General features: G+C 36.6%; 1 protein-coding gene across 7 annotated transcripts in view; it reads left to right on the forward strand.

The window, feature by feature from the left end:
• Positions 1–18,898, forward strand: part of GPD2 (glycerol-3-phosphate dehydrogenase 2) — a 164,342-nt gene that overhangs the window by 56,042 nt on the left and 89,402 nt on the right. For all 7 annotated transcript variants that reach the window (XM_081261713.1, XM_081261714.1, XM_081261715.1 and 4 more), the window contains one exon: positions 3,070–3,179. In XM_081261713.1, coding sequence (XP_081117839.1) covers positions 3,078–3,179 — 102 coding nt within the window. In that variant the 5' untranslated portion in view covers positions 3,070–3,077. The remainder of the gene's footprint in view (positions 1–3,069; positions 3,180–18,898) is intronic.

Consider the following 18,898-nt stretch of genomic DNA (forward strand, 5'->3'; position numbering starts at 1 on the left):
CTGTAATCATTTTGAACACTTTTCTCCTTACAAGGGAATGCAAATGGGTTCCTATCCACAGTGTATTATTCATGTTTATCTTATTTTAAATTTCTTAAAGGTTCTTAATTATCTGGCAGAAAGTTACTGATGAATACTTTTCTATAGGTTTCTTCCTTGCTTTAGAAACCTGAATACTGAAGGTCTATACACCTTGGATAATTGAGATTTGGCCTTTTTTGGGGGAGTGACAGCAAATTATGGTTGTAGTACTTGGGGGGAGTTACTTTATGAGACCAAAAGTAGGGCAGAAAGAACCACCCAGTATTTGAGGCCTGGACTCAGTCATGGTTTTCTCTCACTATGAAGTGACTTCAGGAAAACCCCCTCATTCTTCTGAACCACAGCTGCCTCTTTTATGAAATTACTATTATTATTATTTTGCAGTGCTACTGATCCAACCCAGGATCTTGAATGTGCCAGGAATACATGTTACCACTGAACTACAGCCCAGTGCTATCAAATTAGTTGTAGTGAGGGTGAAATGAGCTGATATGTGCAAAAATTTAAAAGCTTGATAGCAATTATCTAGTACACATTCAATAAATGGCAGCTATTGTCATTGTAACATTCAAAGTACTAATAAAAATAATGGTTATCTTAGAAGAGCCAGATCAAACTGATTGATTCTGTGCTTTTGTTTTTAAAATACTTGCAAGCATGGTTTCTTTATTATAATTAGCTAGATGATCTTATAGAAGGATTTGATCAGAGTAGAAATAATGATCCCTTAAGCATAAGTAATTTTATGAAGTTATCTAAAAAGGAAACTCTTTATTGATTATAGTCAACATTATTGCTAATTATGGCAATATGTGAATGCAGTTTTTCACTAGTGTTAGTGGCTCATTGAAAAAAATACATGAAAATATCACCTTTTGCAAGTGTTGTTCTCAGAAAAATCAAATTGAAACAATACAATTAAGTGGGTAGGGAACTCACATTTATGGAAGGACTTAGCTCCAAACTTGTCTGGCTGAATGAGCAACTTTGATTTTGAGACATTTTTATTGACTGTGTTATATATAACATCCCTCAGGTGTTCATGTTGATGTGTGGTATCCTTTGTGAGGTCACAGTGACATTATCAACAAGACAGAAGCAATGATACTAAGCTAAGTTTAATCAGCCACAACACTCACATCTAATGGACCACCTGGCTGCTGTTGAGATGGGGTAGGCAAGTGCATTGTTTAGGTAAATAGAGCTATTACTCTATTTTCTCTACCCAATGGATAGAGGATCCCAGTTATCCTGGAGATAGTATGCTGGCAGGGCTGTTAGTGACTCCTTTGTTGTGTGATGGGCAACCATGTGAATGTTCATAGCAGTGTCTTAAATAGTGGTGATGGCTATGACAAATGGTGTCTGCTAAATTGTGGTTTTTCCCTCAAAGCAGCTTAGGACATAAAGTTTTGCCTATGATTTACTGTATGATGAGTGAAATCCCTAGTCAGCATATACCAGAGTCTTGCACAATTTGGGAAAAAGAGAATGATTATGTAAAGAAGGCGTAGGAAAGAAGAAGTCTTGGGCAGCAGAGTATGAATGAGAACTATTGTCCTTGCAATGCTCTTAATTAAAAGGCCATGTTAAAATTTCAGAGTTTGTTAGGAAGAATGAGATCAGAGGAAAAAATAAAATTTTAATAATTAACAACTTTTATTTCTATACATGATTTATAATCCAAAATGAATTTTCTGTAGAAGCATAGTTACCAACTATACTAGCATTCCTTAATCCAGGATAGTATGATTAATAGATACATATCCAATATGAACAAGTCATTGTCATATTGTATGTTGATGTTATATGATTTTTAATGTTGTAAGTTAAAACTGCCTTTGGAATTAGAACATTCTTGAGTTATGAGATAGATAGCAGTGGAGTGTGAGGTGTGTTGTTCAGACAGGACTCATCTCCACCCATACAGGAATATAGATTGGTGGCTTCCTGTGAGAGGTGGGTGTGCTAGCTGCTTTTGTGAATGGAAGTCTTAGGCAGGTCAAATTACTCAATTCTAAATCAGATTATTTTTAGGTGACTACATGGTGTTATTTTTGGTTTGGAAGAATAAAAGCAGATAAGAGGATTTGGGGTGGAATTTTTATTTCTATGAAATTATTATTTTGGTTTCTGAAAAAATTAAAAAATAATTTTAAATCCTCAACAAAACTTTAATTGATTTGGTCCAATAATGGAGAACAAGGAAGAAGGAAGAGCTAACACAATACATAACCTTGTTTAGAGGAATACTTAGAGTGAGTAGGTAACAGTGCTTGATCTGGAGGTGTCCTTTGAAATTGTGATGTCAGTCAGCCCTAGCTAATAGAACATCCCCCCACACACCTTTTTCTTTCTTTCTTTTTTTTTTAAGTTACCCTAATGAAAGAAATTAGAACAGGTTAAATTTATCAGTGTTTGAAAGGACGTGGCATTATATTATTGACTTTCCATCTGCAAAATGGACTCTTTCTAGTGATAGAAATATAAGTTTGTTGGCCTTTGGCACTAATGAGAACTGCTTTAAGAAGGAAAAATTTAAGAAGGGAATTGTACCATAATTTGAATTAAACACTTGCCAGACAACCTGAAGTAGGCCTGAGGTTTATTGTCATGTTGAAAGACCCAAGATTTCTCCAATTCTCCTCGTGGAGGGGATTAGCTTTTGGACAAAATTTGCAAGTATAGCATGCAGTTTTGTCAAATACACAATGACATTTCTTTTCATAGCTCTCTTGACTTCTTACTGTTTAAATATCCTCAGTTGTCTTTTAATATGTTTTCTTTCTTTAGTTCCTGTTGGATCTGAATGTAACTTTTACATAATCAATTCCCTTGTCCAGGTTTTTTTGGTTATTAGTTTTGAATTGTATACAAGTTGGCATGTTAGTTTACATTTCCTTTTCTGGTTTTCCATATTCTACACAGTCTCTTTTTATTATTGGGATTGTTATGTGACAAAAATCTCAATTAACTCCTTTTTTGTTTCTTTTCTTTCTTTCTTTTTTTTTTTTTTCTCCTTTGTAGGTTAAGAAATGGCATTTCAAAAGGCCGTCAAAGGGACTGTTCTTGTTGGAGGGGGTGCACTTGCTACCATCTTAGGACTTTCTCAGTTCAGTCATTACAGAAGGAAACAAGTAAGTAACTGCATGTATTGATGATATGCAACCTGAAGCTGCTGAGAAACTCTATATGGGACATGTGCACATTAACTTTTTAAGGAAATACTGTTGAAATTTCTCAGTTTGATTTGAAAGCTACTAATTGTGAATGCTGCCTTAATGGTCCTTGAGAACTGTGTGTATTTCTCTCTCTTTTATAATGTGGATTTCCTTTTCAAGGAGCATTGTTTATTTAGCCTCTGTTTTGGCTTTTTGTGTTTTAAAAGACTGCTTCATTCAGGAGTGCCAGGGTTTGTTCATTTAGACTTTCCTTGTCTAACTCATCAAAATGTCTGGATACCTTCTATGTCCCTGCCAAAAGTTTGTCTTATTAGAAGGCAGGGGGCTGAGAAAGGAAGTAGAAAAGAAAGGGCCCGATTTTTGAATCCTGCTTTTATTTCTTAAAGGTTTAGTCCTTTTGTAGTATTTACCTTATATTAGGTAAAGAATTTAATGGAGGAGGAAAGCCATGACAATAAGATTGGTCTGAAATTTCCAAATAATTTAATGTTCAGGGTTTTTTCCCACTTTTTTTTTTCCCTTTGCACTGCCTTCCTGTAATTCTAAAGGATGCCAGAGGACAGTTTTGTTGAGAGTTTTTTATCTTTTCAGGCTTGAAATGCTGGTAGCTACCTCCCAGGGTTACCTTTGGTTTCCCATTTCCATTGCCCCATGTCATTAGGGCACTTTGTGTTACAGATTGCGTGTTACATTCCTGTTTCAAAAATGCAGGTGAAGGAATGTGGTAAACTGTTTGTAATTGGATGATCTAGAAGCTACTGTTTTCTACATTTTTATGAGTGCCTTTAAGCTAGGGATTATCTTATTTGTTCTTTCTTTTTTGTGTGTGCTTCAAGGTGGTGGAACCACATGCTTAGAAAGAAGTCCATATCCTGAATGGGAACTAGAACTTTAAAAACACATTAGGAAGAATCAACGTCAAGTTTATAGTTAAAAAAAATACAAGTTTGGGAGCTGGGGCTGTAGCTCAGTTGTAGAGTGCTTGCCTCACACTGTGAGGCACTGGGTTTGATCTTCAGCAACACATAAAAGTTAATAAAGATATTGTGTCCATTTACAACTAAAAAATATTTTAAAAAATACAAGTTTTGTATTTAGGTGCTTCCTTCTAGAGATGGATGGTATTGAAGAGGTCATTCATCTTTCTTTTTCATTCTGAACTATGACCACAGTACCCTTAGGTTTCCCTAGGTGTTTATATTGCAAGTATGATTAACTTGCAGTTGGGTTTCTTCCTCATTTATTGATCATGTTTGATGATTTTTTTTCTTTTTAAATATTGCCTTGGTTCTTTAAAAGTAAGTGAAAAGATGTTTATTCTGTTGAGGCTATTTCAGAAGTTTGGAACATGGGCATTAGGGATTACATTACGTCTGCCATCTTTATCCATGTTATCTGAAATGATACTGGAAAATGCCAGTGCCAAAGGTCACGATATCTAATAGTTGTTGCTAAATTTGTATGTGGTGTCTGTCTTTAAACCATAGTAAGCATGTTCTACTACAGAGTCATGATTTAACTTTGTACCTTAGCAGTACTGTTCTATTTTTTTTGTTTGATTTCTTTTTAATAATTGACTCTACAGAAGAATAATAATCACCAAGTTGGGGTGATTTTAAAGGCAAAATAAGGGCCTATTGATTCCTAGAACATTTTTGTCATTTTATCCTTCCTAAGTTAGACATCCTGACTACCCTAGTAGCCAAATGAAATAGATACCAGCAGCTTCAAGTCATTTAGAAGTTTAAGCTGTCAAATTCTGTTGAAAAAAAAAAGTACTACAGGCATATTCAATCAATGACTTGTGTAAGAATTTAATAGTATGCATTTATTTTATGGTGATTCCTGCCCCTTTAAGACACTACCATCAGTATATATTTTGGTGTTATCCAGTTGCATGTAGCATAGAGATTGGTTTAAAAAAAAAAGGAAGAAAGAATTCAAACAAACAAACAGAAATTTAGCCAGTGACATAAAATAACCACAGGCCTCCCTCAATTCAGCTGTCTGCTTTCAGAAAGGATCTGCCAATCAGAGTCATTCTAGAGGAGAAATTTTCCTGACTTCAGTAGTTCAGAAAATCTGTCCCTTAAAATATATTAATTGGTTACATTTTTGTTTTTGCAAACTGGGTCCCTAAATGTGACTAGATATTTTTCATTTTTATACAGTGATATATATATAGTTTTTGGATTTTCTAATTTATTTTCCTTCTTTCTCCTCTGTCTCTCTTTTTGATTTTCCTGCACTAGGGATTGAATTTAGAGTCTCTCTACCACTAGGCTACATCCCCAACCATTTTTATATTTTATTTTGACACAGGTTTCACTAAGTTTTCCAAGCTAGCCTCACATTTGTGATCCTCCTGCCTCAGTCTCCAGAGTAGCTGGGATTACAGGTATATGCCACTATGCCTAGCATGTTTTTCTAATTTTCTAAAATGGTTCCAACTGATAAGCTTCCCTCTTTTTCAAGTATGCATTGGTGTTAAAATTCCAGGATACTGATGTCCTAGAAAACTATCCATAGACTTCAAGTTCCTGAACACTTTTCTGCATTCCTGGGTTCTGTCTCCTTGGCTCCTGGCTTTTGTGTGATTGGTATTCCTATACAAGGCTTCCTTCTTAAAATGCAAGCAGGAAAAAAAAAATGCAAGCAGGGGTTCCATTCCAATTACTAATAGGTAGATTCTAAAAATTAGTACATTGTTAAAACATGTTTGGTGATAAGACAGTGTTTAGGCAGCAGTCCAGCTCACAAAACAACCTTTTTAGTCAATTCTTCAGTTGTAGCTTTTATTTTAGGGGAAAGAAAAATGGAAGTTTTCTGTTTTTTGTTGTTGTTGTTTTTTGGTATTAAACCTAGTGTCTTGAGCATGTTAGGCAAACTGCATCCCAAGTTATGTATACTTTTAAAAAAGTTAAATGGGGCTGGGAATGTGGCTCAGGCGGTAGCGCGCTCGCCTGGCATGCGTGCGGCCCGGGTTCGATCCTCAGCACCACATACCAACAAAGATGTTGTGTCCGCCGAGAACTAAAAAATAAATATTAAAAATTCTCTCTCTCTCTCTCTCTCTCCTCTTTCACTCTCTCTTTAAAAAAAAAAAAAAAAAAAAAAAGTTAAATGGATGACAGGATGAATTGAATAAAGTGTGGTTGTTATCTAACTTTAACCCAACCATCTAAATCAACACAACTAAGGTGAGGAATCAGAGACCTTTGAGGCAACTGGTATTTCTGGGAGTGGGGCATAGGTTGGAAGTAGTTGGTGATTGGCTGTCTCCTTCATTCCACAGTGTGGCTTTTCTTCACTCAAATACATTGTTAACATTTATCTTGTGTTTATCATTGATGAATAGTGCCCACTGTTGACCCAAGTGAAACCTAAGATTTTTTTTTTTCTTTTGAATCAAATAGGTCAGTTTTAAAAGAGATAGGAGCCTGGCATGGTGGTGCATGCCTGTAATCCCAGTGACTCAGGAGGCTCAGGAAGGAGGATCACAAGTTCAAAGCCAGCCTCAGCAACTTAGTGAGGTCCTAAGCCCTAAGGCTCACTAAGTGAGATGCTGTCTCAAAATAAAAAGAGCTGGGGATGTGACTCAGAGGTAAAGCACCCCTGGACTGAGTCCCTAGTATAAATATGAAAACAAAGAATAAAAGAAATGGGGGAGTGCCAGGGTCATCATAGCACAAGGAGACGACTATTACTGTTATTATTTTTCTTGTACAGTAGAAAACCCAAATCTTGAATTTCATTGAGGAAGTTGATGAAGGAAAGGATATGAATGTTGACTGATTTCTTTTGACACATGGAATAGGATGGTGGTCACAAATGGTGTCCACATTCCAGGTTCTCTTTCCTTAGGCATCTAAGACTGAGTTTTTTCTCACTTATAAGTACCTGATTGTTTCCACAAAGGCGTCTCTATCTTTTTCTCCCCAGACCAGCCATATGCCAAGGAACAGGAGGCTATCTTCAATCCTGCCTAAGATGTAGCAGGCAAACACCTCTATGGTGGTATGGAGATTTTGGAGAGCAAGTTGATTGTGACTTACTATTTAGTACAAATAAAATATACTGAATAAAATATACTATTTAGTTTAATAAAATAATAAACTTTTAGGTGGAATGGACTTCTTATCCAGTCTAACATCAGGTGAAAACAAGTATCATTGTTAGTGGTGCGGGAGGGATCTCCTTTTTCTAATTCCAAGCTGATAGAATGGAGTAGAGGAAGAAGGAAATTTGCAGTAGGAGAGGGCCTTGGAGTACTTTCAAGGCAGGTGAACCTTCCCCAGGAGCAGAAGTGAAGTGCATTAAAATTGATTCCAGATCTGGGGAGGGTCCGGATGGCAAGGGAGAATGAAGTAAAAATAGGGGGGGAGAGTTCAAGGATTAAGACTGCCCTGGTTTCTTTTCTTTTCATTATAGACCAAGAGCATTTTGAAACATTTTTTCTTTTTAAACTCAATATTTAATTCATACCTTTTAGGTTCTGGAAAAAGTGATGTGACAGTGTGGGCTTCTCTTTAACCCCAGTGGTGTGATTGATGTAACAAAGCTCTATTTAGGTCCGAGGGTGGGCCCTCTCATGTAACACGTGAGGTTTGTACTCTTCCATTACCCACTCTGGAGGTGCAGTGGGCTATGTGAACCAGCTTTGAGGTAAAGTCTGAGAACCACTGAAAACTTTCAGATACCCCGGATGTGAAAAACTTTTTTTTTTTTCCTTTTTCTTTTCATGCACCAGACATAGACAGGGAGTGGGCTTCAGAATATGAAAATCACTATCTTTTTTCAATGTGAGAGGTGATCTTATTAGAACCGAGAAACGGAGAGATTCTCATTAACACTCCCTTTCAAGAGCAACGTGACAGAGAGGCCAAGACAATGGTCGCTGGCCAAAGACTGCCTGCACCCAAAACCTTGCTCAACTTCTTAGCTACCTAATGACTATAGGCAATTTTATCACAATCTCTGAGTCTTTTATGACATTTTCTGAGCCCTTATGTCAAAATGGAAAACAGTGCTTTTGCGCTCAGACTTTTTGAAGAGCAAGGGGGTACACGAATAATTAACATTCATAGAGATTTTGTTTTTGTTTTCATTTTGTATCCTGGGGCATTTAACCATTAATCCACATACTCAGCACTCCCACCCCCACATCTTTTAAAAAAAATTTTAAATTTTGAAACAGGGACTCACTAAGTTCTGAGGCTGGCCTTGAACTTAGGGTCCTCCTGCCTGACTCTTTGGAGCTACTGGGATTGCAATTGTGCGCCACCATACTCAGCTCATTCACAGAGATTTTGAGAAAATTGTTTTCACTTGTATTTCAGTCTCTCTCTCTCTCTCTCTCTCTCTCTCTCTCTCTCTCTCTCTCTGAATATATTATTTTGTAAGAAAGTCTAACTGTTAGTAGTGCTCTAATTTATTGGTAGTACCAAAGATGTGGAACTTTTTTTTTTCCCCACTGAAGTTTTTAAGTCAATGGCAGAAGATCGAATGAAAAGTAAAAAGCAAAAAAATGAACTCTAGTCAAAGAAAGATCTACTTCAGGATTTTTTTAATGGCCCCCCAAATGAAAACACATTTAGCTTCTTGAATATGCCCACTATATGAATATGACTTGTTTTTGGCAACTCTGTTAATGGTGCATAGGTTCTAAAAGTTTTTGGAACTCTGATTTCTTCATAAAGCAAGGATAAGGTCACTTTGCTCCAAGGCTTTTTTTCCCCACCAAGCATTAAGTCTTTCAGGGTATACAAGTTACTGATCATAGTGCCTGGCTCATAGCATGTCTTTAGTATCAGTTATATTCCTTCCCTTCTCTCAATATGGGATATTAACATTTGAAATAGACTTAGCCATTGGGTATAATAAGAAAGGTGTAGCACCAGATTTCTTCTAACAGCTGAGGTTTGGGTTGATATAATTTTGGTTATATTAATGACTGGACAGAGAAACTGGTAGAGGTAGAGAAATTTGAGGTTCAAATGAGTATCAGATGAAGAGAAATCAAAATCATAAAGCAGGACATTTAGTAGATGGTATCAGTTAAGAAATAATTTAACAAAAGTTTCAAGTAAGTATCACTTTTCAGCAAAATCTTTGAATGTAAATGATTTTTGAACACCCTTAATATCTTTAAGAATTTAATCTCAGTTAGAAATACTCTTCTGGTTCCCAAGCTAAGGAATATCTGTTTGTTTGAAATCAATGTAAATCTTTCTGAGCATTGATATAGCTGAAATGTGATACATTTGCTGTTTACCAGATTGCTTTTATTTTTGTATGTCAATTTAGGCTACCAGACTTGTTTGTTCTCCCTGAGTAAATAATCTACCATCTCCAGAGGCATTTTTTTTTCATACTTTTACAAGCAGCTTTCTCTTTAAAAAAATCTTACTGTAAAACTATTGTAAAAACAAATGTTCTTAAATAGTTTTTATTTTTCTTAATGTAAAAAATCTTTCTTTGAACATAGCTGAAACTTTGTGCCCTTTGACCAACATCTCCCTACTGTTGGCATGCCCCAACTCTGGCCATTGGTAACCACTATTGTTCTCTCTTTCTTTGGGTTTGACTGTTTTAGAATCCACATGAAAGTGAGATCAGGCAGAATTTTCCTTTCTGTATTTGTTTTATTTCACTTAGCATAATATCCTTCAGGTTCATCCAGGATTTACTTCTTTTCTAGGGTGCAGTGTATTCCAACAGATGCCACATTTCTTTATTCATTGACACATTGATGAACATTTAATATAGATACGTTTCCATATCTTGGCTATGTGAACACAATGTGAATATTATCTTTATGTGGTATCCAACACTAGTTCTACACCAGAATTGAAACTGTAGTGTTAGATACCACTTGAAGAATGTAAGCAATGTAACGGGGAGGTAGAACTAGCAGTTGAGCAATAGGCTTCTTGTTCTACCTGCCTGCTTGAGCAACCATCAACATTATGTCAAAATAGGAAGGAAGAAATGTCTCTGCACCAGGATTTTCTGCTTTTTTGATCTGTCCTTTTGAAGTTTTGTCTGTATGGATTTATTTTTCTGTAAATGGTGACACCTTGCCCATTAGGAGAGGATACAGAGATATGTATGAACTGTATCAAAGTAGGTCAATTGTATATCTTGAGTTTTAGTGACTAGCGTATCTCATAGTATTCATTGGAGTAAGTTCGGTAGTGATATAAGCAATCTCCAAAGCTCAGTGGCTTATCACAGAGAAGGTTTATTTCAGTCAGGGGCATTTGTAATCCCGGTGACTCAGGAGGCTGAGGCAGGAGGATTGCAAGTTTGATGCCAGCTTTAGCAATTAAGTGAAATCTGCCCAAAAATAAAATATCAAAGGGGCTGGGGATGTCACTCATTAGCATACTGCCCATGGATTCCATCCCCAATATGAAAAAAAAAAGTTTATTTCTTGCTCATCTTTCAGTTTAATGTGGATAGGTGAAGGACCTTTTGTGATAATTCAGGGATCTATGTTTCTTTATTCTCACCATTCTGCCTTGCTATAGGGCTTTGCTGCCCCACTGGGTCATTTCCAGTGCAATGCAATCTAGCAGTATTCTCTAGAAGAAGAGAAACAGTTTTGTTAAGCATCCATCCATTATATATGTGTCCTGAATTTAGTTTCTAATCTAGTTGACAAATGAGCTGTATTTCTTTTGATGAGAGTTTTATTGTTAGGGATCATGCCAAAGACGGTATCATTCATTTGCTTCTCCTATTTAGAACTCTGTGCATAGATTCCTGGAAGGACTGTTTTTCTCCTAGAAATACAAGTAAATGTGTTGGGAATGTGCCTGATATCTAAAGCTTGATGAGGATTCTGAATACTCTGTATTTTAGATAAGGCCAGTTGAAACTATTCTTAACCACTCTATATGGTTAACTGTTTCTTCAGAGGCATGTTTCATCAAAGCACTAAAATTATGCAGACAGAGCTGGAAATGTTCTCTGAAGAGCATCCTATCATCTTCTTTCTAATTTTAGTTTTTATTTAACACTTAGCCCCCAAAGTGGGGCCATGGCAATATCTTTGAGTTATAGCTCACATCAGGCCTTCGAGGAGTTTGTGATGCTATTTTGTTGCTGGCATACAAAATCAGTGAGGTTAACTGTACTTCTATAGGTCACACAGTGAGTCAACGACTAAGCTATGATTAGCATTGACAGCTGGTGAGCTGCTAGGCTGTTGCTAACTGAGCAACATTGACATTCATTTTGATTTGACTTTGCATTTCATTTTCAACTATTTATTCACTTTAAGGCCTTTTTAAGAAACTTTTTGGGGATATTGTGGGACCGAGAAAACTTTCTATAAATGCTTTGGGGCGAGTCCTTTCATTTCCATCTTTCCCCATCTTCTGGCTTAATAGTTAAATTATGTGTGTGCTAGGAAAGCTTCTTCTAGGTGGTTGTGTAAATTAAGAAGAAAATAGATGCTTTAAATAAAAGTTTGTGACACCAATTTTACTTTATTTTTTGCAATTTGTGATTTTTTAATAAAGAGTTTGAGATCTAACTATATGATGGTCAGTACAAACTAGATAAATTATGTATCATGAAGTAATTCACAGAGAAAAGGATTGTGTGTTACAGATTTGATTGCACATTATTTCAAACATATGTTAAAATATAGCTGAGGGCCACCTGGAGTATAAAGCTCAGAACGGGTCATTTGACTTCAGAGGGTCTGTGTTTTACTCAACTGAGAGGGATGGGGGATGAGTGAGTGCTCTTTCAGTTCTGGATCCATGTGTATGTTTTAGGGAAAATTTAGAGACAAAGTGCTGTTTGGTAGATCCCTGGTTGTCAACTCCACTGCTTTGTGTGGCTGGCTGCAGGCCAGCAGATGCCCTAGAATTTCTAATTTCATTGACTACATGGATAATTCTATGCTGTTGCTGGTGCCAAGGTGGTTGGTGGATCTAGGGACTCAAGTAAGCTGTCTATGGGGGCAAAGATGACCTAGCATGGCTAAGGACATGAGATTTGGAGTCAGAACAGGGATAAATTCTGATTCTCTTAATTATTCCCCCAAGGAAAAATAAATTTTGTTTCCTTGCTGTCAAAACAATCCCCCCTTCCATGGTAATTTGTGACACCCATGGAGCTAACCTGTTACATGTGTGTGGGCTAGGAGGCTGCCAGGCAAACAATGATTCTGCCTTCCCTGTTGTCCTCCCCAATCCCAGGCTTTCTGTCTAGATCCTCAACTTCTCAGGAAGTGGTAGAATTAAAGTACAATGTCAAGTTTAGAAATCTCCAAAAACCTATTTTGTGTTTAAAAGCAAATTTATTTGTTTAAAAACAAATACTACATATCCCCAAACCTCAGATCATATAGTCAATTATGATGTTAATTCATTTGAAGTATATTCAGACAGAGCCAAGAATTTTCCTCATTTTTCATTTGTCAAGTAGTTTGATAACTTAATTGTTTGGATGTATTCTGATGGTAGATAAAAGAGCCTGAATGTGCCTTCTCGAAAGAGTTATAGCTATTTATTAACTGGACAGCACTTTCAAGGTAAACTAGAGCTCTCAGCCACCTAGAAAGACAGGCTTGTCTTGTTTTTTCTAGTTTGGTTTTCAGTGGAGATGAGAGTCCACCCATTACTGATTATTTACAGAATAATATGAGTCCCTCACTGAATATGTTTACAATGAAAAATGTTGCTTGCTGTCATGTAAGTACAAGAAAAACCATCAGTGTTTAGAATCACAGAGCAATTCAAGAGGTGAAGGTAGGTCATTAAATCATCTCAAAGTTCGCTGTATGGAAGAGCTTGTTGCATTTTCCTTCCAGGAATATACAATCTGGTTATTCTTTTTCAGTGATAACAAAACAGGAAGCAATTTCTCTTAAATCTAACTGATTTTACTGATTGAACCACATAATACAGGAGACAGAGTGATAGCTGCAGTCTGAATTGATTTGCATGAAACCCTACTTTATACTCCAATTATTACTGTACATGATTACAGGACAACCTGGCTGTTAATTGCCTGTGGTCTTTAAATATGCACTTCTTTCAGAAATAGACACTAATTATTAGATCTTGTTTTCAGTCTCACCCGAAGTTGCAAATGTCTAGGATTTTTTTTTTTTTTTTTTTTAATTTGCAAGTCTAATGGTGCACAGACTAGTAAAACTGATCTCATCCTGAATCCTGTTCAGGGTGAATGTTCTCTGGGTTGCAAACTCTCAAAGATTAAGGATTTGGCTTTTGTTCTATTTAGATGTTTATTTAAATCTCTCGACAAGAGTTATTTGACAAGAATTATTTGTATATTATCAAAATACTGGAGGAAATTTCTTCTTTTTTTTTTTTGGTGCAGTACTGGGGATTGAACTTGGGGTACTCTACTACTGATCTACATCCTCTTTTATTTTATTTTATTTTTTTTAAATTTTGTGACAAATTTTTGCTAAATTGTCCAGGCTGATCTTGAACTTGTGATCCTCTTGCCTCAGCCACAGGCGTAGCTGAGATTACAGGTGTGCACCACTACACCAGGCTCAGAATACTGGAGGAATTTAATCTTTTTAAGTAGATGAAAATTAATTATAAGTTGAAAAGCCTACATATTTCCTCCCCCAAAATAGCATTGATGCTATATTAAATTTTAGATATTATCCCCATTCCACTAAGATAAGATTTGTTTTGGAGCCGGCATTGAAATTATGTGTGGAAAAACCCAGTCAGATTTGTCTTAGACTCACCTTTCTTTTGGTTTCAATGGCTGAATTAGGTAATGATATGAATCTGGCAATGGTGGAGTTGTTCCCATGTGTAGGCCAGGGCTGGCAGACTCATGTGCCTTCAGGGGACAGACCTGTGAGGTAGAAGTATGAAGTCCTGGACAAACAAGAACCCTACCTTAGGGATACAGTTGCTACTTGGTTTCAGCACAGTATTCTTGGATAGAAATCCTGATTTTTCTATGAAATAGAGCAATTTAAAAATACTGATTGACTGGCTATATCACACAGTTTTTGAGAGAGTAAGTAGGGTGCCAAAGAGAGAAAGTATGCTCCTAGGACCAGAAGTCAACTTCTGGTTGTAGCACATGCCATTCCCACCTCCATTCCTGGATTTGGTCACCTAGCTCATGCCTCTTATTCTTGACTTGCTTTAGCCATCATTTCCAGGAAGCCTTAGGTCTGGATAAGAGATGCCTCTTGTGCCTGTTTTAGCCTTTCCTCAATCTTCAGTTCTTTGTAATTAATATTATAATTGCTTCTTGATCTTTTTGTTTTGTCCTCTAGCCTGTAGAATCCTTGAGGGCCTCCAGGTGACTGTGAGTGGATCTCTCCTTGGACCACATGAGGGTTTTGTTCTCTCAGGAGACTCAGGCCACATGGCTGTTCCAAGGCTTCTCCCAAAACTTCTGGGTTGATCCTTCAGTGGAGCTGATCTCCAGGATTCCTGTTTAATCCAACTGCTTTAGAAGAAAGAAATGGAGGAAAGGGCAGATCTGGGCCCCAAAGACTTCTTAGAGCGTCCTGTTATTAGCACTACTGTTTTAGTATTCCTGTTGTCTTTCTCTTCATTCCCCCAAAATCAACATATTCTAGAGAAGGTAGAGTGCAGATGTGTTTTTGTGACTCAAAGCCATATGAAGCCAAAATGAGTCTTTCTCCTGTCATAATTATAAGTAGGGCCTTAGGCTGTGTTTACTGCCTCTAAAATAAATGTGGTGCTTAGCTTCTCAGTTGCAACACTTTCCAGCTTTTATGAAAGAAATAAACAAAAATAAAATGTTATTTTAAAAGTAGTGTCAGAAATTAAATAAATTACCCTCAACAGTGTTGTATATTTTTAAAAAAAATCGGAGGGACTGTTCAGTAAAGCCTTTACAACAAAAGCACACCAAAAAAAAAAAAAAAAAAATTTTTTTTTAAAGCAGTAAATAAAAAGAAAGCTTTCTGCATTTGGCAGTGGTTATATCTTATAATGTTTTAACTATTTAGGCTGCTTTTTCAAACTTTCTCTTAAATCTATGTAGACTCAGCATGGTGTGAATATTGTAAGCCTTATTAGTCTCTGGTGCCAGGCTGTGTAGGTTCAATTCCCAGTTCTGCCATGAACTGGCTGTATAATTATGGGAGAGTTACCTTCTCTGCATCTAGTTACTTCTTCTATAAAATGGAGATTATAGCCGTACCTGACTCAAAATGTTGTTATGAGGATTACATGAGTGGAAAAAAACCAAATATCTTGTAAAAGTATCTAGCACCTGAGTGCTATGTACACATTTGCCTATTTGTTTTTAAAGGCAACTTTATTGAGGTATAATTAGGGTACAATTTAAAGTGATATATATTTATATAATAGCCACAATACTCAAGCTATACATTGTACCTGTCATCCTGACATGTTCCCTCATGCCTTTGCAGTCCGTTTTTCCCTAGACCCTGACAATCTCTGATCTATTTTCTGACCCTATACTTATGCTTTTACAGAATGAATTTATACAGAATCATCAGAGTCACATAGTATGTAGATCTCTGAGTCAGTGTGGGGATTGGTAGATTTTTCGGTAAAGTGACAGATAGTACATGTTTTAGGTTTGCAGGCTATATAGTCTGTGCTGTAACTACTCAACTCTGCTGTTGCAGTCATGGACAGAATTAAACATATTGATCAGGCAAGACTGTGTTTCACAAATATTTGCCTACAAAAACAAGCAGCATCCAGATTTGGGTTGAAGACCATAATTTGCCAGGTCCTGATTTAGCATGATGCCTTTGAGGTTCCTTCATGTTATTTATTGTGTGCATCAGTAGTTATTTTTTATTGCTGATTATTTTCCATTGCATCAATATACTACAGTTTAGTCATTCACAAGGTGAAAGACATTTGTGGGATTTTTTTCCCCCCAGTTTTGGGCAGTTATAACTAAAGTCATTGTAAATTTTTGCTGGCAGTTTTTTTTTTTTGTGTGTAGACACAGGTTTTCATTTCTTTTTGGGTAATTATCCAGGACACTTTTTGCTGGGTTGAATGGTAAATGTACATACACCTTTGTAAGAATCTCCTAATCTGTTTTCCATAATGGCTACACCATTTTGCATTTCTGAAGGCAAGATGGGAAAGCTCCAATTGGGAGGCATTCTCAACAGCTCTTGGTATTTTCCTCTGTTTTTAAAAATTTCAGTCATTAGAAAAGACACTAGATGGAATATGTTACCTTAATTAAGTTGGAAACTCTTGAAGGGTTTTACACATGGAAATGACATTATTTGGGTTTTTAAATGATTACTCAATTTGCAGTGTAGAGAATGATTTGGAAGGAGGCAGGGTGGATGTGTGAAGACCTCTGGGAGGGGTATTACATTAGTATAGGGGAGAGGGAAGATACCTTGACTTGAAAGGCGACAGTGTAGAGGAAGAAGTGTCTATATGGGACAATTTTCAGGAGGTAGAATTGACAGGACTCAGTGATTGGTCAGATATGGGATTCAAGAAAGTGGAAGCTCTCCTGAATTCTGCCAGAATTTGTGTGACATGCAGCCACATGAATAATGTCATCCTTACTGAGATGAAGGACACTGGCTGAGAAGAAGTTTGGAAAGATAAAGTTCTCAGATCAATTTTGAAATACACGTGAAACCTCCAAATGAAAGTACCATCTAGTCAGTTTGATATCTGGGTTCCAGAGTGAGGGAACAAAATTAGAAGTCATTGTGGTATAAGGGATATTTGATGATATGGGGTAGATGAGAAGCTCTAGAGAGAGCTCCTAATGATATGAGAAGAGTGACTATAAGGCATCTAAAAAGGAGCATGAGTGATTAATATTGTGCAGTTGAGTGACATTGAAAGAAAGCTGAAAGGGAGTGGATCAGGGACATTGGAGAGAAAGATGCCACTGTGAGTGACCAATTAGTTGTGTGCTATTGGTTGTAGGAGAGTAGTGAGCATTTGTCTTGGTGGCAATGATGATGATGTGAAATATAGATTAGAGTTGAGGCTTGAGCAAGGAGTAAGGCAGTAGAAAAACAAGGGTTTACAAATCTTTCAAAAATCATTAGGACGACTATTAGAAACGTATGAAAGGTATATATTGTTTTAATTTTTAAGATAAGAGAGGTTAGAATATGCTGGGTTTGAGAAGGGTGAGGCGCAGGAATGAAGACACGAGGAACAGGGTAGCCAGTGGGCATGACTGATGCTCATTAGCTGCCAACTGAAGGAGAATCCCCAACCCCCAAGTTTAATATTCATAGTTGGAGAATAAGGAGATGTTAATGTTACCAGGTTCTAATGAACTGTATCATAATATAGTCTTTAAACTTATTTTTTGAGTATTTCTAGAAAAGTTACCAAGCAGAAAATGTCAGCAATTATTTTGATGTGTGAAAATGCTCTGGCAGTTTAGTCACTTGTCAGTCTCATGTCCAAGTTCTACCCATCTGTCATGGCGCAGTTGAAACCCTCAAATGAAAGGCTCTCCCTCCCTTGTCTGAATGGTCATAGCCTGGTGGTGTATTTTTTTTTTTTATTTGTTTTGTTCTTTCCTTTTTTTCTCTATTTTGACATTGGTTCCTTCTAAATACTTGTTATGTATGTATATTCTGTGTATAGTTGGATATGTGTATTTTTTTTTCTTTTTCTACTTATCATTAGATGATGGAAAGCAAAGATCATAGCTAAAAGAGCAACTAGCAGTTATATTTATTTAGTTTGTTACCTTAATCGTATGTGAAGGTAAATGTGAGGAAGTAGTTATTAGCAGATAATTAGTGTTAGGGTCTGTAAACAAGTCAAGATGGCGCCTGGCATTTTGCCAGAGGGAGTGGTTTGTGAAGTAATGCCAGGGAGCCGTTAAGTGTGGAGATTACTTATTGGTTGACTGCTGTATCTAGTTTATGTTAATTAAGATAAGCTGTGTGGAATGTATATATACCCCTCCTGTCCTACAATAAACGGCTCCTACTCCTGCTGTATCAATCTACACAAGTTCCTCCTCACTCCCTGGTTATTCTGCCAGTCACTCCCTGGTTATTCTGCCAGTCACTCCCTGGTTATTCTGCCGCAGTTTGGCATTACTTCACAAACCACTCCCTGTGGCAAAATGCCAGGCGCCATCTTGACTTGTTTACAGACCCTAACAAATTAGGAAGAGTTATCTGCAGAATAGAATTTTTGTGGCTTGGTGCCTGAATTAATAGCTTGAAAATTTATGATATCTGATTATAACCTTTGTTTTTATTATACTTAGCAAGATACATTTTGAAAGTTCCTTGTTATATGCTACTAAATAGTAAAGTTATTAAATAATAATAGTAACAATAATGACTATTCAATGGTACTCTGTAATTTAATAGGGACTTTAATATCATTATTCCATTAAGACTGAGGATAACTCAGAGATGCAGAAATAGTACATCACAGGAGTTTTGTCATCATTTTACAAATGAAACTGAGGCCCAAAGAGATTTGTCAAAAGTCTCATTGCTGATAAACAGGGATGCAAAGGCCCAAATTGGGACCCTCTCACCCAAATCCAGGTTGTTCTCAATGAAACCTATGTCTTCTAGATTAATTGGTCGGATGATAATTTAATCCAGATATGGGGTGTAGTTATGTTTATTTTATTTAACCAAATAAAAAATTATTTATCTTGAGTGATCAGAGTAACCT

The sequence above is a fragment of the Spermophilus citellus genome (assembly GCF_964194105.1).
Source record: "Spermophilus citellus genome assembly, chromosome: 11".
NCBI classification, from domain to species: domain Eukaryota; kingdom Metazoa; phylum Chordata; class Mammalia; order Rodentia; family Sciuridae; genus Spermophilus; species Spermophilus citellus.